General features: G+C 42.4%; 2 protein-coding genes across 5 annotated transcripts in view; both read right to left on the bottom strand.

The window, feature by feature from the left end:
- Positions 1–2,251, bottom strand: part of LOC127019781 (sodium/hydrogen exchanger 2-like) — a 29,624-nt gene extending 27,373 nt beyond the window's left edge. Inside the window, 2 exon segments of the mRNA XM_050902010.1 lie at positions 16–479; positions 1,975–2,251. Of these exon segments, the coding sequence (XP_050757967.1) occupies positions 16–479; positions 1,975–2,251 (741 nt within the window).
- A 14,652-nt stretch (positions 2,252–16,903) lies between these two features.
- On the bottom strand, positions 16,904–23,116 carry LOC127019647 (TLR adapter interacting with SLC15A4 on the lysosome-like). Of its 4 annotated transcripts, none has more exons than XM_050901800.1 (4): positions 22,872–23,116; positions 21,900–22,049; positions 20,573–20,634; positions 16,904–18,628 (listed from the first exon to the last, which is right to left on the bottom strand). In XM_050901800.1, the coding sequence occupies exon 4, from the start codon at positions 18,579–18,581 to the stop codon at positions 17,658–17,660; it is 924 nt and encodes a 307-aa protein (XP_050757757.1). In that variant the 5' UTR covers positions 18,582–18,628; positions 20,573–20,634; positions 21,900–22,049; positions 22,872–23,116; the 3' UTR covers positions 16,904–17,657. The 4 variants fall into 4 exon arrangements, with proteins under 4 accessions (XP_050757757.1, XP_050757758.1, XP_050757759.1 ...); XM_050901801.1 differs by having other exon boundaries at positions 22,823–22,877; XM_050901802.1 differs by lacking the exon at positions 22,872–23,116 and adding an exon at positions 22,706–22,760.

Below are 23,116 nucleotides of genomic sequence, written 5' to 3'. Positions count from 1 at the left end.
AAGGCTAGTCCTCACCACCGTCACCGCGTCATTCAGGAGCGATTCGCCGAAGACCAGAATGTGTAGCTTTTCATTGACGTGTATCTCTTCAAAGACCGCTAACACCGCCACGGGATCCACGGCGGCGATCAGGCTGCCGAACAGGAGGTTGTGGAGCAACGACACATCCTGCAGGCGAAAGGCTTTCACCTGGCAGATCCCGTACAGGGAAAAGCCGATCCCGAACACGTTCCATATCGTCCCCACGACCGCGTAGAGGAGGATAGTGCCGATGTTCTCAAAAAAGGGACGGCTGGGCATGAAGTAACCTGCGTCAAGGACGATGGGTGGCAGGAGGTAGAGGAAGAAGATGTCGCTGTCCATAACAGGTGGCGACTTGTCGTTTAAGCCGTAGATGATTCCCCCCATGATGAGTCCTACAAATATCAATAGACAGCTTTCGGGAACAACAGAAGGCAGCTTGTTATATAGATGAAACCCTGGAAGGGGATGAATAGGAAAAAAAAAAAGTATTATCTCATCAGCCCAAACTGACTGAAGAGCACCAACCAGCTCCTCGCTGGGGTGAGGAAGCTCCCCATGCTCCCACCTTCAGCAGGCTGTGCTTTGGAGTAGTAGTAGTAATAAATGCACACAATTAAGGTGAAGTCTCCCAAAAAGAAATTGGCTAGGAAATCTGAAAGATTACTGTAAATACCAAACTGTCTAAAATCACTGTTGGTTCAGACTGCAGTTCATCACAGCATAAGGTTAAAGACATATTTTTAGGTAATACACAAATAGAAAAAATAAATAATCTGCATAAATAAAAAGGTATTTGGAATTATTTATGATGTAATCTAGTTAGCATGCCATCTTCAGTACTAATGTAAAGAGCAACTGCTAATTTTAAACACAATACAGATTCCATACATCCAAAAAAATAATCACAAAAAAGCATTCTCATTAATTATAAATGGTGCCACTTTTAATATTATTTAATCATTAACACTTAAAGTTAAAGGTAACATTGACAAAAGTCCAATCAAGCCAGCCTTGTGCAACATCCAGTGTTAGAGAGAAATGCTGACAGCCACTACAGGCAGTCTAGGTGAGTTATTAAAAGAAAGTAATTGAAACAAATCAAACTGGAATAGGAATAATAAGAAAAAAAAAAAATCTGTGATCGTTTCTTCATGCATGTTAATAGAGTTGAGATCTCATCATATAATACGCAGAATAGCACAACGAAAAGACCATTTCCATCTGAAAGAAGTTCTGATCTAAATGAATGTCAGAGACTTCTCCCTTCTAAGGAAAAAAAATAAAAGAAAAAATGCTGTAAAATAACTTTTATAGCAGTAACTTAACAGAAGTGATCACAATTCCTGGAGAAAAAAAAAAAACCATATATAATTTCCACTTTCCTATACCCAGTTTTGCAGGGGAAAAAAAAAAAAAGATAGGTCCAAGTTATACAAAATACAATTTCTTAGGTGTCGTTACACAGACAACCTCCTTGATGCAGAGAGATTTTATTTTAGGCTGTATAACGCCCTGCACACGGATTGAATTCTTCTGCTGCTGGCCAGATGCGGCATCCTCTTTTAAGACCAAGAAGTCTTCATTTTAAGATGAAGATGTCAGTGGACAATCTGCATGTAGCGTAGCTGGCAAGCTCATGGGATGAATGCGCACCTTGCTAAGTACTGCAGTTAAATAAAATTCCTGAAACCCTGATAGTTTTCCTACTAACAGCAACACCACGTACAGGTGTGAACTTCTAGATGGAAAAGCATCTTTTCCAACCCAAAATGCAACTGGGCAGTTATTTTCCGTGCGTGCAGTATGTCTGGCACACAATACGCGCATCCTTCGGACTCTGCATGTTATCTCAGGCTCCAAGATCGGAGAAGAGGGGAAGCAACAGCCACCCCTGCCCACACCATCCCCACGGAGACCCCCGTCCTTCCTCATCCTCTCAAGATGCCTTACCTATTTTGGCTAAGGATGCAAGCATGATCCAGAGCGTGATTTCAAAGGGGACTTGGACGTGCTGATAATCCAGAGAGAAAAACGCGTGCTCTGAGGATTCGTTGCCCTGGGCTTCCTCGGCAGCCCAGCTGATGTTCTCCGGGATGACATCCTCCAGCAGCGGCATCGGTGGGGAGCCCTGCAGGGCTCTGACCCTGGTGGTTTGGAGGACGGAGGAGAGCAAGGACCCAGCTAGGACAGCAGTTGCAGCTTTGCACCCTGGCCTCTGCCCCTCCATTTGCCCTGGAAGCCGTCTGCCGCGGGGCATTTGGCCGCCGGCTGCTCCCGGTCGGTGGCTCCTGCTGCTGCGGGCGAGGGGTTGGGAGCGCTGCTGGAGACACCGGCGCTCAGCTCGCCCTCGTCGCATGGGTTGCTGCAAAGAGAGGAGCAACAGCTCCGCCTCGCCCTGACTCTCCTCCCTGGTCCACTCGTTTCCAGCTGGGAGACCTTGCTGGAGAATCGCACCCGTTGGCACCACGTGCCCAAACAGGCAGAGGCTCCTCCTGCAGATGCTTCCTTGAAAAAATGCCTCGTGCACCCTTAGACCATCTGCACACCTATGCATGCTTGAGAAAGAGACAAGTTGCATTTTAGTCCTAACTCTTGACATATTTTGGCTTCCAGTCTCTCAGAAACCCTTCTTGGGGTGGGGAGGGGGTGGAATCTTCACTGCTGCTAGAGCAACCAGGCTTTGATGGAACAGGTCCCACGTAAAACAGCCCCATCCAGAAATGGACCCATCTTACAGTGGACTTCACTGGATTTCTCCAGTGCCCACAGAGAGAACGCACGGCAGCAACATTACTGATAATCACAGTTTCCATCTGGTAAATTAAGCAAAGCACCCAGCTTCCTTACGCTAAATACAGAGCGGCAGCGTTGTGCTGGACAGAGGTCACCTCTACGGGAAGAAGAAGTTTCAACAATTGCTTGAAGCTTCATCCTATAATAAGGGCTAACAGGAAAACTTATCTTCATCTCTCTTCGTTACTTGAAAACGGCATCGAAAACTGAGTGAGCTTGCTTAGAAAAGTTGGAGAGAGAGAAAAATAAAAAGTTATTTGCAACAGTGTTAGATGTATTAATAATACAGAGGGGGGGAAAAAAGATATTGGGCCAAATTCCTCCATTGTGGAGTTTCATTTAAGTTGATGATGTTTCGACAGGGATGAATTTGGCCCAAAGAACACATGTAATTAAAATACAGAGGCCCTGGGCTGTTGCTAGACTGATCGATGGCCTGTTTGTTTCTCTTCAGCTGCCTAAATGACACCAAAATTGAGCTGCCAATAACAAGCCGGTGACCCACTTTTCTGCTGTAAAGTCAGAACCCGACATCATGCAGACACAGATCCTGGGTTTCTCAGTACCACGTGAGCTCCCTGTTTCTGATCGGATTTGTAAAGCGGGGGAGGACAAACTTTGCGAGACAGGAGAAATGCGGTGATACACTCTAGGAGTGACTTCTTTCTACTTTACCGTGGTTAATTTGAATTTATAGCGTGCCTTTACCACACTTGCTGACTTTAAAGCGAAGCAACACTCCTCTCATTAGAGCGGTCTTCTAACAAACTAAGCTTTTTAAACTCGGTGCCACTTTTCCCTTTGTACATTTAAAAAATATAAATACAAAACTGCAGGACAGATGCTTGGAGGACAGAAATCCCGCAAGGTTTTCCTCCATCTTTGTTCCACAGCTCAATTCCATAGGGTCTGGGATGGGGAGGAGAGGAAGAGGCGAGGAGATGGGATCCCTTGTTATTCTGAAGGAGGGAGAATACAGTGCTCTTAACAGCAATTAAGAAGTAATTAAGAAATTACTTAGCCAGAGCTAGGAGCCATGGAAGCAGTTCTGAGCCTGGGCTCGCATGCTAAGCCATCGTATTTCCTCTTTCTGCCGAAATATTTGGTCCTGAATTTGGGAGTTTGAAGACTCGTTCCATTTGGTGGCATGGAAAAGGAGTTTTGCCAGCCTCCCAAACAATCCATTTTGATTTTTCCTATTCTCAGGAAAAAAGCAAGAAAGTTAATAGTCGCTTACATTTACCTTAAGCCAAAAATGAAATGTTTGCATCTTGGAGGGAAAAGAAGACCTGCAGCGGGGAGCTCGATAGCGCTATCTGGAAAATGATTTTGTGCGTAGAATCAATATCTATTTGATAATGGAATCAGAAAAAACAACAGAGTTGGGACGGTATCTGAGGGAGGTCAACAGAGATGATAACATTAAAATACGCTCCACTTTTCAAACAAAGTTAACTTATAAAATCAGGACCTTAAGAACTAAGCAACAGTTACCAGGTGAAGCGAAGAGACACGCATGCATATTTATTTACCTTCACTGCTCACCAAACCTCTCTGTCTGGACAGAGCAAAACACACCGTGGTTCTTAAGAAAAAGATATAAAATGTTAACGGAGGGGGAAAGAGCCTGGGCCAGTACCCTCTGCAGAGTTTTTAATGAACCCGTTTCACTTGTTTTCCTCTCTGCTCCTTTCTGTGACGAGGGTTGCAACCCCGCAACGAGCTCCGCGCAGATGGATCAGCGCGGCCTCTCTCTGCAAACTGGCTTTCGTCCTGCAAAGCTTCGAGCGTCTCCTTAAAAGCTCCATTGCCCTTCTCAGCCCAGTTACTGGTTCGCTGTACCCAGACCTATGCAAGGGTAACAAAAGGCTCTTTGTAAATATTTTGGACATTGTGTTTCATTACAGCGAGTACCTTCAAGTTTGCTTTTAGGATTTTGAAACTCCTCATTTTTCTGTTTGGAATTGTTTTACCCTGAAGTTCTATATAAATAAGCTTGCTCCTTCCCTTAAATTCTTATATGTACCACCGTTCATTATATATTAGTTATAAATAAATTAAAAGCCAAAGACAAAATGTTTTTCCAAAGTTCTATGATAACAGAATACGCGTTGTGCCTCTTGTAATGGCTATTGATATTATTGAACCACTTTTTAATGCGAGTACCATTTGAACATATGTTTATTGACATGCTTTCATTTTTTTCTAATGTAATGTGCTTTCCCACATTTTTAGGTTTCCGGGCTAGATTCTGATCCCCATAATTGTGTTGACGGGAACTTTGCTCCTGCCGGAATGAAGAGGACTATTTGAAGAACAAAGTATTGTGTGATATGGTAACAGTGACCAGAATTCAGGCTCCTGCAATGAAAATATTATGTTAAATTAATTGGTTTAACTCCTTATACTTTAATCAGTGGCGACAAATTATTTTTCTTTACTTACTTTGAGAGTGAAAGGAAAGATGTGAAATCTTTTGTGTTACCTTCCTGACGTGGAATTACTTCTAAGTATACTCTAACTCCTCTTTTTCACTACGGATGCATGCATCATTTAACAACAAAAAAAATATCGTAAATTAAATCTCAGCTTCTATCACCTCCTGAAATTCATATATCAGCTACTGAAAATTATAAAAGAGAACTTTGAATAAGCTCATGCCTTATATAGGGGGAAAGAAAAATAATTTGTTGTGCACCTTTTAGCTATGGTACCGCCAAGACTTTCCACATTATTTGGGCCTCAAATCAGGAAATCATTTAAGCATTTACTCAACTACAAGCACTCAAAGTTTCCCAGCTTATGGTTAATAACACAGGAAGATCCTACGTCGGATTGGGGCCTCCAGGAAATATCCAGCATAAAGAATCACACAGTGTAATCCTCTCAAAAAATCTGCCAAGCTCAAAACTCATCGGACGTCTTCCTCTCACTGCAAAGGGATTGCAGGATTTCCCGCCACTGGGACTCCCACTGATTTCCAGTATTCAGTGCAATTCAGGTAATCCTACTAGAAGTATTTCTTCTTCCACTGAAGAAAATATTTCTTCTTTCATAGAAGAAAACGCCACATCTGCAGCATCCCAGGAAAGCACAAGCCCCAGGGGCCAGCCACTGCCAGCAGGGACGGGGCTACCTTTGGCCACAGCAGTTCTACCTGCGGTTTCGTGATCTGCGCCAAGAATAAAGAGGTTTTCAAAGAAATACTTGTGGTGCTTACTGACCTCAGAAAGGCTAAGCCTTCTTTTTCTATCTCTATACTATGAAAGTTTAATATTTCCAGAAATTATTTAAACGCTGAGACATTGTGTCCTTTCTCAGCACGGTTTTTGTTCTCTCTTAAAGGATAACGCCTTCTGATTGTGCATAGCGCCTTGAATAGGTAAAACTTGATTTTGGCAAATAGCCCACACTGGCCTCTGTTACATTTCAAACTTTGCAGTCTCCGTAGGACCTCCGCAGGCACTGCGAATGCTCCTCTGCCTTCCTCCTATTCGCACATCACCCAAACAGCAGGGAACACCGCTCACCCCGCGGCCGCCGAGGCACGGCTCCCGGCAGGGCGGCAGGGAAGCTCTCCCCCACGCCGGTAATCCTTCAAACCTAAACTGCCCTTCTGCGCCTTCTTTCCAAAAATTATTTTGGCTCTGACTGCGTTACCACTTCTGGCAGACCTGGGACAAGTCTAGTTCTGTAAATTCCCCGCTCTTCAAAAACCATGAGTGGGTCTAATCCCTTACCTACCCTACACCCATTTCCAAGACTTTCTGACTTTGATACTATAGGCGTGATATAGCAATCAATTTTTCACCTCATGTAGTTCTCAGAAGCAAAATGATTTCTGCATCTTTCCCCCCAGGGAACGCTTACCTTCTGACCACGGGCAGCCCCAGAAGTAATACAGCGGATTATTCCTGCGGGAGCTCCTGGCTTCCTCTGGGGAAACCTTCGGTGTGCCATGCTGAACTCTACGAATTTTGTTTAGAGATCACCCAGATGATGTTTGGGATCACGCAGATGATGTTTTAGTGTTATCACCTTTTTTTTTCCCCTCCCCTTTTTGAAGTAAACCCTTTTTCCAGCTTACCCTAAAAAACACACGTAGAAAAGCTCCTAAAAAGTTACCCGTACACTCCATCTCATCAGCTTGTTGGGAGAAGATAAAATATAAGTGCTAATGATATCTACATTTAGTATGTAAATATGATTTTTCCTACTGTCATCAGAAGAACAGCCATTTGTTTACATGCATTGTCTAAAATTTGAAGGAGAAAGCTGTTCTCATTTATGAACGTGCAAAATCTCTTTTTCCCCCATCAGAATGGAAACTGCTCACATTTTCACATATAATCACCTTAATTTTCAGCTTCTCCTCCTCATTGTCTGCATTTCCCATTACATTTTAATATGCTCCGTGAAGACTGCACATAAAATATCGAACTTTCTGAAGCAGCCGGGACGGAAGAGTACGTATTTCCATCCATATGCAAGCCTGCGAGCAAACACAGAAAACACGTAAAAGCAGACAGGCAGTTTAGCAAGATCATCTAATCGGAACTGAAATTAAGACCAAGCCCCTCCTCACGCTTCCCTTGCTGGGAAGGATCGCGCTCGCAGCTATTCTGGACAGCAGGAATGGAAAACCCCTTAAAATTCGAGGCCATAGCATGGGTTTTTTCTCAGCGTATCACAGGCCACGAACATATTGAGAAACTAACTTTGCGTTGCAGTGAGCTGGATGAATTGACGTGCTGCTTAACTCATGGGCGCCCCACAGAGCCCAGGCAAGAATGTATATTTAATTTAACATCAGCGACCGCATTCAAAAATCTGGTTTTAATGAGAATTTGAACAAAATTACATTGAGCAGATGTAACATTAATAAGAAATGAGTAAAGAAGAATAAATCAAAAGAATAAGACATCCTCTTTGCCCACGCTCTCTCTCCTCATCAGGAAGCTGCAGAGGATGTATACAACGCTAGATGCAAATTTTGTGGTTCATTGCTTAACATTTCGCCAACTTGAAAAACACAGATTTATCACTGATGGTTTTACCTTGCCTAAATAGAGAGAGTTTGACAAATAGGCCCTCCCATATCAATATTAGGAAGATCCAGAAGATCCATATTCTCCTTGCCTTGCACCTACTCTTTTTCCATACAGCTTCCATATAGTTTCCGTACTGCTCTCATGGCAAACACAGCAACCCGGTCATGCTCCCCGCCATGCAGCATTCAGGCAGCAGACTTGCAGACTGACTGCATTACAGCTTTACATTTAACAACCGCCTAATTAACACGATCTTAAAGAATTCCTATAGGGCAATTCCAGGCTGAGTACCACTTTAATCATTTTGGCACTGACTTCTGCTTGGATTCTGCTTTTGTCAATGCCAGCCCGAGCACTTTGAGCAATTGCTGAAATGACTTGTAAACTAAACGGCCTTTGATATTTTTCTTCATCATTATAACCGGAGAAGCCTGTAACTGTGGCCTCAATAAAACAACTAATACTTGTCCTTTTTGGTAATCTAAGAACTATTTTTCTGATTTAAACTCCAAAGTTTTAATTCCCAGAGACACACCCAGAACTCACACAATTGCAAATCAGATTCATATTCAAGTGGTGGCGAGAGATTTCTTCCATTAAATAATACTTTTAATACTCATTGCTTTTTACAAGATCTAACTAAAGTCCTTAAATCTGTGCAAAAAAAATGTCGACATCATGGTGCTGTACAGTGGGCCAGTCTAAGAGACCCAGAGGCTGAGTCCAACCAGAGGAGTCAACCCTGACATGGAAGTTGTTTCTCCTTAATTAGGAGCCCAAAGCAATAGGACTTCCAAGGATCCTTCAAGCCCTCCTCATGAGAGCACGGCTGAAGATTTTTCCTGCTCTGGCCTTGAGCATTACACATAACAAGACTGGAAGGTATTTCATGGTGCGAGGAACAAACTCCTGCAGGAACCTGCCCTGGTAGGATGAGCATGGGTCATGCCCATGGGTCACGTCAACGGTTTTGCAAACCTCCCTCCTTTCTTCAGCTGCGGTCTGGCTGCTGGGAAGGGCGAGGGATATCTGCTGCTTCCTCTCCGTGCTGCTCTTGGTGCTTTCCCTCACACTCACACACAGCCTCAGCTGCGGGGGAGGATGGAAGAAATTCTTCTCATTCACCATTTTCTGCCAGTTTACTCAACTCTTCCTGTCCCCTGACCAAACTGCTAACCACCCACTGGGAAAATACACAAGCCCGGACAAACCAAACGCTGAATATTAACTGTTGTCATGGTGCATGGTCCTGACAGTTCTATAATTCCAAAATAAAGCAAGAGCCAAAGAGGAAAACGAACCCTGGGAATCAGCGTGATTACAGCAAGCAAACAGCAGTGCCGCCTGCATTAAAACTTATGACTGTAAATGTCGTGTAAAAAAGTTGCAGTAGATCCAATATACATGAGCACAATAATTCTTCACCTCAGACAGAGGTGTGAGCACGTCCTGCCTCCTGAAGATTGTATAATTAGAATCATTTAGGTTGGAAAAGACCTTTAAGATCATCAAGTCCAAGCATAGTGATATCAATTTCATTCAGGGACTTCAGCTCAGCGTGGAGATCAGTCCCCATTTATTGGTTCACTGAGCACCACGCTGCTCTCTCTGGACACCCACACGCTGGTCCCACGTACTGCAACGTACTCCAAGGTAGGCTGGAGATGCACTGTTAGGAGTGCTTCTCTGACTAGCTTTCTGCTAGTCTATCCTCTCTGACGTCCTTTATCTGCTGCATGCAGCCTTTGGTTTCTTTTTGTGGAATAAACATAAGCAGCTGGCTACTTCCTAGGATGTATTTGTTATATAAAAATATTCAATAAATCTGTCCGAAAGCCATTTCAATGCAATGGCATTGCCTGTGATCAGTGACCCGTACTTTATGTTTAATAGTTGGGCTCGAGCAGTGCATGGTTAAGTAAAGGGAAACAGAGTTGTGCCGGCTTCCCTTCCGAGCATCCAAATAGCACCAGTGCAAATATCCAGGCATATTATTTTACAGTTTAACTTGCACGATTTTTGCATATGCAACATTAATGTTTTCACTTTCTATTCCAGGAAAGGTTTTTTGTAATTCAACTAACAGGAAAGAGGAATAAGAATGAACAAAATTTGTTAATTTAAAACTTCAAGCCAAGATTTTTTGGAAATTAGTATGCAGTTATGTTCCCTGTTCCGTTAAGTTCACAAATGTTATTCATTTGAAACAAAGCAGTAATATAGTTTATGTACACAAAAAGAGTGAGAGCAGGCATGAGTCTGGGTTTTCTCTCACTCTGCTGTGTTAACTTTTGTTACATCTCCGATTAGTAATTAATTACTGAAACATCAACTTTATATGGTTGAGCAATGGACAGAGCAAGTAAGTGGTCAGTGTGCCTTACAAATTTGGCAATGGAAAGCAGAAGTGTGTAGTCACTACAGATGGGGAATGAGAACAAAAAATAGCAACACAGCATATTAAGAAACTATATTATTGCACAAAACAAGAAATTTTTTGAGGAGCATCAAGGACCCCTAAAGAGTAATTCAGAGCTTACACGTCAGCAATATCCTGCGGGTGCATTTCTGTCACAGGGAACTCTAAGCATATGCCCTGCCTTAGAACTTGGGAAAGCTGTATGTGGCTTCCTACAGCTGGGTACGGCAGGACCCGAGAGTTTGCAGAGAAGCCTAATACAAAAGCACGAGAAGTGAATTAGAGCCATACCGTGTTGCTTAATGTAAAGTGAAGAACTTCAGCTTTGATGAATAAAACTCCAGATGCACAGCAAAGCTAGGGTTTCCAGTCCCATATAAACAGCAGAGGGAAATTAAAGCTAGCAGCCCTCTTCAGGGTTAATTCAACTGCAGTGACACCACCAAAATAAACACGTAAGCCAGTGTCGGCTAACTTGCCAGCACTGCTGATGGACAGAGCAAACAGAATCATAGAATCATAGAACAGTTTGGGTTGGAAGGGACCTTAAAGATCATCTAGTTCCAACCCCCCTGCCATGGGCAGGGACACCTTCCACTAGACCAGGTTGCGCAAAGCCCCATCCAGCCTGGCCTTGAACACTTCCAGGGATGGGGCATCCACAGCCTCTCTGGGCAACCTGTGCCAGTGCCTCATCACCTTCACAGTGAAGAACTTCTTCCTTACATGTAGTCTAAATCTACCCTCTCTCAGTTTAAAGCCATTACCCCTTGTCCTATCACTACATGCCCTTGTAAAAAGTCCCTCTCCAGCTTTCTTGGAGGCCCCTTTAGGTACTGGAAGGCTGCTATAAGGTTTCCCCGGAGCCTCCTCTTCTCCAGGCTGAACAACCCCAACTCTCTCAAGCCTGTCTTCATAGGAGAGTTTACATTCCCAACAGAGTGTTTCACAGAGTTCAGAGCCGCATATTTCAATTTTACATACCTGGAGCTATATTCAGGAAAGATGCTGTTTCCACTTACCCTCAAGGAGAAGCAGCGTTAATGAGACACGGAGAACCCCTGCGAGTCTTAGTGCTTCTTCTGTGGTTGGTTTTAAAGACACAGCTCTTCTGGCCTCCTGCGGTTATCATTCACCAGGTGAATGAAGTTCCTCAGCCCCTTGCTCGCCTGTCTTTCAGCACTTAAACATCAACAAATAAAGCCCCAGGAAAAGTGACAAGATGCCAGATTGTTTCCAAGAAATGGCAATTTAACAAGATCCTAACAGCAGTGCTTCTTCCAGTTTTAAACTGAGAGAGGGTAGATTTAGATTAGATGTAAGGAAGAAGTTCTTTACAGATGTAAGGAAGAAGTTCTTTACTGGGAGGGTGGTGAGGCACCGGCACAGGTTGCCCAGAGAGGCTGTGGATGCCCCATCCCTGGAAGTGCTCAAGGCCAGGCTGGATGGGGCTTTGCACAACCTGGTCTGGTGGAAGGTGTCCCTGCCCACGGCAGGGGGTTGGAACTAGATGGTCTTTAACGTCCCTTCCAACCCAACCCATTCTATGATTCTATATTTTTCTCCCTGAAAGAGCACCCCAAACGAGCATCCCAAGCAAAATAAAGTCCTGACAGACACAGTCCACAAAAACGCCCCAGCAGATTTTGTGCAAGTTTCAGTAATTCAGCACAGACAGTTCTGCCGCCGACTGATGCACAAATCCCCCCCCACCCCGGCTTGCTCCGCTGCATCAAATATTCCTCCAGCCTTTTCGCCTTCCCCAGCGCACAGCCCTCAAGTGAAGGGGGAATATCTGCAATCCCTACCCGGGACAGGATGACACAGGGAGAGCAACGAGAAGGAAGGTCTTTGGCCTCTCGGGATTCATAGGTCGATACTAAACACTTTTCCTTCCACTCCGAAGCCCGCAGGCAGCCAGGACGTAGTATGTGGTAGCGGCAGAGTTTGTTAGCAACCGGGCACTCATTTACCGAGCGGCTGCTGAACCCCACAGGTGATTTTTTTTTCTATTCCCAACAGATTGATGGGGTTATCACAAATAAATTAACTCAAAGAGGATGCAGGCAGGAATTAAGTGGTGAGGTTCTTCTGGTAAAGAAAAAGACAATTAGGTTAATTAAAATCACATAACTAAATTTTGGAAACCTATATTTAAAACAGAAGCAAAATGGCCAAAAAAAAAAAAAAAATCAGAATTGCAATTTCATGCATAAACTAGTGGAGAGAAAGCTGGATTACCGTCTTTCTAGATTTTACCCTGCAGAATATAAGAACATCAACTGATGGAAGCTGTTACTCTGTGCACCCGGGCAGCCTTTCTGTGGGAAATAATCCTTCCTCCAAAGAGAGGTGGACTTTGAGATTTATTTGCAAAATGGTTGTAAACCTCTGGAAATCCTGAACTAAAAGGTACTAAAGGAAACCACCACTAGATATCATCGTTTGACTATTTAAAAGATATCAGAAAAATTGTTAACGTTGACCTGGCGTGTAAAAATCCTTATTACACACCCAGGTAGATTAAGTCACCTTCTATAGGGGCTCATATCCCACAACAGATAACAGGCTGGGGAATGACATCCTAACTATAGGTCTCAGTTAATTGAGTGGATTTAACTCAAAAAGCCCAGCTTACTCCAGGGTCCTGGTCCCAGTAACCTGATGAACATTTCCCTGTGGGAACATGGAATGAGAACTGGAAATGAAAGCAAAAATTCCCTGCCAGTATTTCTCCTTCAATTTCAGATTTTTCTGGCACGTGGATAAACATAACCGCCAGCCAGAATTTGGCCTTATGCGTATGGCCTGTAAAATACGGCACTGCTTTCGTTTGTAATAAAATGCCTCCGCTGTCCTTCAGCAGCCTGGAAAAGCACACCTTTTAAGGGATTTTCCCTCTGTAGTTTGAGTTCACTGAGCCGTTTTTCCTGCTAGTGAAAATGGGCACAGCTCCAGCGCAGCTGATGGAGTTGTACTCACTTAAATTCAGAATATGACTCAGTATCTTTCAAATATAAATAAATCCAAAGCATGTCATGGATTGAAACATGTCAGTTAAAATAAAATTGAACTAAAACCAGTATCTAAGTGAATAATAAATGTATTTGTCTCATCTTTCCAGAAATCAGCAGATTTTGCTCCTAAAATGTATTCTGCAGCAACACCACAGATCTCTTTCTTCCTACAAAGAGCAGTTAATTTTGAGAAGTTATTTAAATTTTGGATTAAACCAGAGTAACAAATACTGGGTGGAAAAAGTACACGGACTTTTCCGTGGCCAAAACTGCATGGCATCAATAACAAAATATGGTCGGTGGTACTATATATTAACAATGTGCATTTATCTACATCTTCATTCGCACTGCTAAAACATGCATTGTTGTGCTAGGTAGCTACGTAAGTTAGCTGAAAATTCATTCTCCCTTTCCCTCCTCCAAACCGTTCGTCTATTAAAATTCTAAAAACTAAGTCATCTCGTCTTTTTCTATTAGAAAAAGAAAACCCAAAGGCATGCCTGCAGTGAAGTCATGTATTTTCCTTACAGGTGCTAGACATATCCTTGCTTCATCTGCATCCATAATACGGCTGGTTTCAGTATAGCTGCTGTCATGAATTATATAACACACTCCTCACCTCCATCAGGTTGTAATACAGGCTGTAATTGTAATAAAGGCTACAGATAACAAGCTTTTCTCATAAGACTGCTCGTTGTGTTGTGTTTTCTTTTCATTCCAGCTAAAATTGTCCACGTATTCCAAAATGGGCTCTGAAACCAGTCCTGAAAAAGTATGGGATGGACACAGCTTCGCAGCAGCGTCCGATTCTGCCAATTACAGAATATTCATTTCCATCTTCTCTTCTGCCGCTCCAGTTCTTTAAAGGTGATGGGAGAAGCAGGTCCATCAGGGCTTCTCCCACTGTAGCAGCTGACGTGCTCAGCAGCTTCTGCTGCTTCTGTTAACGTCAGTATTGAAACCGCAGTTGACTTCAATATCGGGGGCTAGGATGCTGAGCTTAGCAGGAGAGAAGAACGGGTCTCCTTCTGACACGTTTCTCAGGGCTGAGAAGGACAGAAAAACGACGCGAGTCTGGACCTCAGCTTTAAACTCTGACTTCCACATTTCCCGAGGAAGAACCTTCTGCAATTAACTTCTTTCCAGACTTTGGTTTGAACTATAAATACATCCCAGGGGAAATCAGAGGCTAGACCAAGGCAGCACAAATGCCACAGAGCACTTTTGTCTACAGTTAATTGCAAACCCTTTGGTTCCTGCTGCCCTTCGGAATATTTTTCCTCTCGCCCTCAGTTAACTTATTCTCTGCACCTTTACCAAGGAAGACTTCAGAGCGCTGCCCGCTCTGGACTCCTCCAGAATTTAATGAAATCATTTGACCTCTTCCAAGCGACTCTTGACTTGGTTTTGAATGCTGAGAAGGGGATTAACGAGACACACGTGTAATTAGGGCGACGCACAGTAAAAGCAACACATCCTTTCCTATCATCCTCTTAGAAAAGAGGGACGGCTTTCAGCATTACTTATACTCCTTGCACCACTAAGGTCAACAGGAATTTTTGATCAGGCAAGGATGTTCTCTTAGGTCTTGGACATGTACGAGTCTGATTTTACTTAATTATTTGCTACGTACTCAGCAGGAATTGTCTTTGCCTGTCATTTGAATCAGGAGAGAGAGGTTCTTACTTCGGCCACCCAGATCACTTTTCCCACAGGAGCAGGTTCTTCCCAATCCCGCCAGTCACCAAGCTACAGCAACCTCTCTTTTCTTTCATCCGCCTGAAAACACCCATCCTACCACAACGCTATCATGGAAAAGCCTACCTCAGGCTGAAGATTGCCTGCAAAAATAACAGAAAAGATTGAAAGTTGGGCATTCAAGATGAGAAACAGAGAGCAGGAATAGGATTTGCAAAGGCAGCTGAGGGAAATGAATAGCCAGCTTTCGAGGCAATTCCAGAGCAGCAGAGTGCTCTTCTTCCTACAGCTCCGAGATCAAAGTGTATAAAAAGCTGGGAAACACCTCAAAACCAGGGGTACTCACTCTGCTCCGGTGCTGAATTGGCTCGGCGCTTAGATAGGCTCATTCAGACAATCTATCAGACTGAGTAGCCTTGTCGGCCAACTATTTGTTTCGTGTTTTATTTCGGACCTCTGAGGTTTGATCTCAAATTTCAATATACGTACCATATTAAACCCAGGTGCTGGCATCTGAATGCGCGTTAGACGTTATGCACATAGATTCCCTGAGCCGTGCACTTTAGTTAAGTTCCAGCAATCCTAAAAGACATTGCAAGGCATCAGAAAAGGTTAAACACGTTAAGATACACAACAACTTTGCGTTTCCCTTTCCATTACGCACGCTGCTGTATTTAGCAGACTGTTTGACACCGCATCCTCCTCCTCCTCCTCCTCGGAAGGAAGGAAGGAAGGAAGGAAGCCCCATGCCACGAAGGTGCAGTCTTTACATAGGTACAGCTAATTAAGGGTCCAGGATACCTTTTTTCTGCAAATTTCCTTCTCTGTATAGGCCAAAAACAGGCACAATTGTAACTCTAAGCCCCATCACACAGTTTCTATTACAGTAAATGCAACTAATGAATAAGCTAAATTTCTTGAATTAAGAGCTTCCAGGTGAATCCCTTGTGAATTCAGATCTTGTCAATGTTCTTTCAAGCCTATTGGTATTTTCATTATAAATGCCAGCTCAGAGATGATTTTTAATAAAGCCCAACAACTAAAGATGCTGGATTAAAAAAAAAAAAAAAAAAAAAAAAAAAAAAAAAGGGCAAGCAAAAAACCAATGAAACGCAACAAACAACTCTGATCTCTTCAAAGGACTGATCAGATGTCAAGGGCCTTGATTTACAAACACAAGTATGTTTGCATTTGATGTATTATTACCTAGAGATCACAAGATCCTTCATATTCTCTTAGAGGGTTGACAAAGGTTTAAAAAAATGCACATTATGCATCAGAGTTCGAGAGATGCACCTCCAAGACAAAGACGGTTTTGGTTTACGTTAGTTGTTTCATAGCCAGTTTCACCGAGAAGCTCTGCTTTATAACTCATCCCATCCCTATGCACTGAGTGCCATCAGGAACCGGATAAAACAATTTAACTAGCACGTTAGCGTGCATTACAAAGCTTACAATTGTATAAATATAGTTTGTTGCTAGATTTTGGATTTCATGATTGCAAACCCAGAACTGCAAGTGCGTCAAACCGTACTCAGTGACAGCGCAAGTAAAGAGGTTTCCTTACTAGAAAAAAACTTCTGCAGTCCAGGTAACAGCCCAATTCATTTATCATTTTACAATGGCGGCACAGTGATCAATTTCCAGTCGAAATACTTACTGAGAAGAAGTAATAGAAAAGGGAGAAAATGGGTTTGAAAGCTAAGTAATGAAATTGCCGTATCAAAATGTGCATTTAAACTCCCAAATGAAGAAAGCTTGCACTACCTTTTCAGGAACGTTGCTGTCATCTTAGCTTGCCGAGGCTGCAGGTGCTTCATTTCCAAGGAAATAAAGTCAGAGTCCATTTACTAAAAATGCAAATGGAACGTAAAATAACAACATACTGACAGAAAGCCGAGTGGATTTCATCAGAGCTAAGGATTTATTTAAAAGAAAAACATTTTTTACAGAAAATTAAATACTTTTACAATCTTGAGCAACTATTTCACCTAGATTTTCATTGTAACATATCCCTCCTATGCAGTACAAACATACATATGCAATAATAGCATCTTCACTCATGTATCATGTCTATAGATTTCCTATGTATGATAATATATACAAAATAATCCAGAGTCCAGAACACCTCCACCTGCTGACAAGATTTTCAAACCAAAGAAATATTTTTCTCAGTCACTGTGAGCAAGCTTTGCAGGAGCAAAATTTGAACCTGAATGTCCAAAACTCGGGCTTCAACTATATAGCCCAATCCGCAGTCCAGCAAAGCCAATTCGACTCTTTTACTTACTGGCTGGGTGGATCAGTCTCTTAGAGCAAAGTTTTACCAGCACACGTCTTGATTGATTTTTCTTGCAGGAGTAAATCCGATGGTACATGCCTACAATTACTCATACAGCCAGAGTCTTAGGAGGAGGGCATACACATAATAAAAACATGGTTGACTACTATTTTAGAGAAATTCACCTCAAATTCTGTATTAGAAAAAAAGAAAACAGTGACCTTTACTTCCTCTGCTAACAAAGTATGGTTTAAGCCTTAAAATATTTATTTGAAAAAGTCTGTAGTGTGTAAATGTTTTCATTTCCCAACCTAATCCTTAGAGTGAAATATCCGTAGCTGAAGAGATGAATACGATTCGGGTAAGCAGATCAGTCATGATGTCAACTGCATCCTGCAGCTCTTCTTCATGCATGCTGGGTTTGAGATTTGTAAGTTTGGAGTACTAAACTCAGAGCTATTTCTATTGGTAGTGTTGTGCAAACTAAACAAAGCTAAAGAGTGCAAGAGCACTTCTCTGGCTTTTGATGTTTCTATATTCGGCTCCTGTGATATCTGAAAGCTTATCTGATTCAGGTTATTCCTTATCAAGCTGCAAGTGAGGAGGTTTGTTACAGAACCACACCGGGTCAAGTTTTCTTCAAAAAACTGTTTATAGAGCTCCGCCACTTTTGTTTCCATGTACTTGTTGAGCACGGAGTTTGAAAGAGGCTCCTCACAGAGCATGATACTCCTTTCTCCAGCTTCATCTCCAGACAGGGACTTTATACTTGGCTTCTCGGGACGCTCACATAGAGGGGACTGACCTAGAGGAATATCTACGGACAGTAAGACAGGGCCATCGGGAAGCTCCTCACACACATGGTCCAAAACACAACCTGAATCACACGTATGGTCCCCCACATGGTCTCCCCCAATGTGTAAGTCAGGATAGTTTTGATAAATGCTGTTGCATGACCAGGATCTATACAAATCCATCGGTTCAGTATTTTGTTCTCTTTTGGGGATATGTAAAGCTGGTGATACGGTTCCTTTAACAAGCGTTTTCTGATCTTTTGCAGGTACCTCTTTTACGGATCCCCATTGAGGACCGCTCCTGTGTTCCATTTTGCTACTTCTAGCAGAGATCTCATCCTGCTTCTCACGTCCATCAGCAACGCCTTTAATTTTTGGGTTGTCTACAAGCTTCTGTCTCCAGAGTCCCTCTTTATCCTTTTTGGATGCATGAGATTTGCGAGGTTTATCTTGATGACAGCTTTCTTTATATACGAGGCTAGTTAAGATGCCTTCTGCCAACATGACGACAAGTGTGAGTAACAGACTAATCACCAGAGTTCCATATAGCCCTGTGAGTGAAAGAAAGACAGGCAGAGTACCTCAAACTTATTGGGACAAAGAGAAATAATAATAAAAAATGAACAATGCACTTTTCATAAAGACGGTGATTTTTTTTTCTCTAGAATATTTATTTTTAGTAAACAGTAAACTACATACTTTCCTACAATTTTAACCTCTATACTATGTCAACAAAAATCATTCTGAAGATACAGGAAGGGCATTAACCAGGTTCTTCATCTGTAATCTCACTTCTGTTCCTAGGTATCTCTTCTGCATTGTGGCTAGTTTAGATGATACTTATGAGCTCTAAACATCAGCAAAATTATTTTCCGTGTCTATATCACTACCACCAGTTGCAAATCAACGTTTTCCATTGAAAGACAACACTTTCTAAGAGCTAAAGAAGTGACATAGGAAGGAAATCAAGATCAAATTCAGACTTACAAGGTTGATTCTGAACTGTCCTGAGCCCTCCCGTGAGGTGCCAAGGAGTTTCAAAAGATGCTGATAGTTCTTCAAGTGTAATAAAGCTGCATCCAAAATGCAGTTCACATATACAAATGTTTTTAGAGTCCCTCTTAATGATGATTTTAAAAGATATAAATAGTTAATGTCTTCCCCAATAGTGAAGTGATGAGTAGTATGTTAGTGTATCTACAGGCCCCACAGCTTTACTAAATGCACATGAATAATTAAAAGCTAGCCAATATGTCTCAAAATAATCTACTACGTTTAATGACTCCTTACGATTTCTTTTCAATTCACCTACTGTTAAAATCAACGGGCATCTTTCCATTTAGAGCAGAGTCTGAGCTAAACTGACTAAGGAAAAGATCATCACCACTCCTCTTACGGAGGAATGGGAAAGATGAACAGAAGAAAATCCCCCTGTTCTTCAAATGCCTTTTTAATCTCTGCATAATTCAAGTACCTTCACACACCTCTAGCGTGCTCATGGTTTGAAATAGGGCGGAGACGCAAGGGATGAGGCAGTTTTACTGAAGAGTACATAGTAAGTCTCCCAAAGAACGTGACAACCTGGCATGCTGTTTGAAATACACCAAAAACTACTTATATCATGGACAATTAAGGCTCAATACTTTTCACAGCACTGGCAATTTACATCAGTAGTAATGCCATGCGAGTCACTAGATAGCTCTCCACACAAATGAAACCGCTGCAAATTTAATATGATATTTGATATATAACCAGAAAGATCCTCCTCACTCTACTCATTTGCTTTTATCTATCAGCAACCAAACCATATACTCTAGCTTATTTGTTCTGCAATGAAACTTGATACACTGGGTCACTTTTTTTAATCCCAGTACTCCTTCCAGAAAGCTATTCTAAAACTCCAGTTACTTAGGAGATGGAAATTTTCAACTTCCCTCCTAAATTTACACATTGCCACAGTACAACCGTTTGCTTTTTTTCTTTTTCGGGGTTCTTTCTTCGCTTGAATGGCACTGTTCCCTCCCTGAAGCTGAAGGTAATACTGGAATCGCGATATGCCCGCAAGCAAGACCAAAGCAGACAAGAAAGGCAGTACACCATGCCTTCTCCTGGTTACATTAGCATAACTGTTCACTTTATCTACAGAATCATTTACATATGCAAAAAGCAGGACAACATTTTCTTAAGCACTTAAGGGACTTAGGAAACCGAGTGCCATTTTCAAAAGAGTACTTGGCAGTCTAAATCTTGCTGAACGTCAATGGAATTTGGAATGCTGCATGCCTCATTTGCTTCTGAAAAACAGGACACAGGTACCCAGATCCTTACGTGCTAAAAAATTTTGCTGTATTGCTTTGAAAATGCTCATCGTGCTAATGCGGAGCTAAAATATGGCAATCTTAGCAAAACTGCTCTCTTTCAAATAAAGTAAATGGTGCCTGCATTCTGGCACAAAGCATAAGGAAAAAAAAAAGGCACAGAAAGCCCAGACTTACCAATCCTAGTCGGGTAAGAGAGGCGGATAATCACATAGCCCAGAACTCTCCTACTACAGCTGCTGTAAGAGAATAGATTCTTACATACTCTTTCTTCACTGCTGTGTGTGTGGAAAAAAAAAAAAAACAAAACTGACGTACACATGATTCAGTTCCCCATTCTTTCCTTTCAAAACAGAAGTGATCCTACTGGAAAAGTGCACAGTTTTTTAATGCAAAGTGGCAGTAGATCTAAAAGAGGATGTTAAAAAAATGAATTGAGATGTTTCTGACTGTGGTGCAATGCTGATGAGTCGCTAACTGCCACAACACATCATTTAAAAACAACAAAGACTACTAAAGGATCAGAGTGCCTGTACCTCATCAGGCTGTTCAAAATTGAAACTGAATTCCACCAAACACTTCCATCTACAGAAGTTCAGTTTTGTTCTATCATCCACCTGACTTACAGAGGCGATGTTATTTACAGCATTTCCCCTTTTGAAACAAACAGCTAAATTAATAGTCTTGTGACCTTCTGATGGGGAAGAAGCTGACAACTTCATTTCATCAAGATTTTGATGAAATATCGTTTGTCTATAAAACGCAAATACAAGAATCTGCCTCTCTGAAAGCAGGAGCCATCAGGCAGCTGTGGACAATCATGTCACTCATTGACCAAAGCCACTTTCTCCGGGCTCAGAAATTACCTCTGTCTCAATGGCGTGTCAGGTGTGCTCCCATGGTGTTTTTAGCGTGTCCTTCTGTCATGGTTTAACCCCAGGACACCTTCTCACAGAGGCTGAAACCAAGCTCCTGCACTGAGCCACGCTAGTCCACTAGAGCCACTAGTCCACTGAGCCACTAGATCCAGTCCTCAGACTGTTTGAATAGTTTTCTATTGATGCCTTTGCTAAATTTCCTTTTTCTCAGAAGATTAAAAAAATCAGAAGCTGAATCTCATCCAAGTACTAGACAAAAGATCTTAAAAAGACACTGTTTGGTGTAATGATAGGAGTGAGACACAAATGTAAAATAAAACTAGAGCGTAAAGATAACATTACAGCAACATATTGATTGCAACCCATCATACAACATGTTTTGGCAGTAAAATAACGATGTGCCTTAGAAATGAATTAATGTAAGGTTTGAAGTAACTATGACCATGTAGGTCCAATGGAGCCTCTTTAAAATTATTCCTCTTCCCTCCTTACCACCTGTATTGCACAAAAGACTCCAGACTTTTTATGGAGGCACAACGAAAGCTATTTTTATTCCCACTAAATTTATATAAAACTCATTTCATATTATAAGCTGTTTAAAATTACTTTATTTTTAATCATCTTACGTGACTAATTTCTGCACGGTAGATGTGGTTGTGACTTCAACAGAGCACTCCTGTCCCCAGTCTTGGAGGGCAGGAAACAGGGTGGTTCAAATTCCAGCTCGTTTTAAACCTTGCCTTCTTCACTGAGCTTGTAATTCGTGCCAGCTGCAGCTGTATTTTTTTGTGCGGCGGTTTCAACAAAACATAAAAGTAACAGAGAGAGAGAGAGAGGGATAGGAAGAAATCAAGTTAGGTAATTAGTCTTGAGTGATTAAAAACAAGTCACTTTTCAGTTGTATGCTGGTGTCAAATGCATCGATATCCAAGGAAATGAATATATTTCTAACAATCAGATCATACCAAAAAAAACCCCTTACATTTACAAAAATAAAATCAGAACAAGATAGAACCAAAGTTATTTCAGAAGCTGAAAACAGGTTGCAGTTAGAGGAAACAGTCAGCAAGACAAGTACGTCTGAATCCCGAGGCTAAACTTAAAGCAGAATGTGGAAAGAAAGAAAAATAAATTTGACTATATCATTCATATATAGAAAAAATAAATAATACAGCATTGTGTATTACCATACACAATTATCATATTACATGAACTATAGCAGCATGCAAACAAAGTCCCTTATTTCAGCCCAGACTATGTATTTTATGTGCATATAAACGTGAAATAGAAGTTGACTACATCAACTGTTTTTTTTCCAAGCGTAGCTGTTGCAAGCCTTTTGTTTTCCGTTTAAACCAGCAGTACCTCATCTTAACCACCCCAACTTCTTCCAGTTTTCAAACACCTCCTTGCACAACAGCTCCCCACGTACCCCAACAGATGTTCCACCCCTTTGGGGACGCCTCTCCTGCCAGACTGAACAAAACCCACGGCAAACCCGCGTCTCTCCGCTGCCACCTCCCGGCTCCAGAAAATGACCCCCACGAACCTGGGAGCACACGCCTACGCGGGTCTTTTCGCAGCTGAAAGGCACTCACGTTTCTGGGATGCCGAAGCATTTTTTTAAACCTAAGGAAGCGGCGGAGAGGAGGCACGGGGAGGCGGCAGGGGAGCAAAGGCAACCGGTGAGGCTGGATCAGAGGAGAGGTCAGCCCGCAGCCCAGAACGGACACCCAGAGCAGGCCCCCGGGCCCAGAGCTGGCGGGCGGGACCATGGCGGCAGGCTGAGGCGCCCGGGGACGAGCCCCAGCCCTGACGGGAGAGAAGCGGCCTGGGCCCGGCC

Source organism: Gymnogyps californianus, chromosome 9 (assembly GCF_018139145.2).
Source record: "Gymnogyps californianus isolate 813 chromosome 9, ASM1813914v2, whole genome shotgun sequence".
Classification (NCBI taxonomy): Eukaryota; Metazoa; Chordata; class Aves; order Accipitriformes; family Cathartidae; genus Gymnogyps; species Gymnogyps californianus.
Note: the sequence above shows the minus strand (reverse complement) of the source record. Positions and strands in the feature narration are given on the sequence as shown.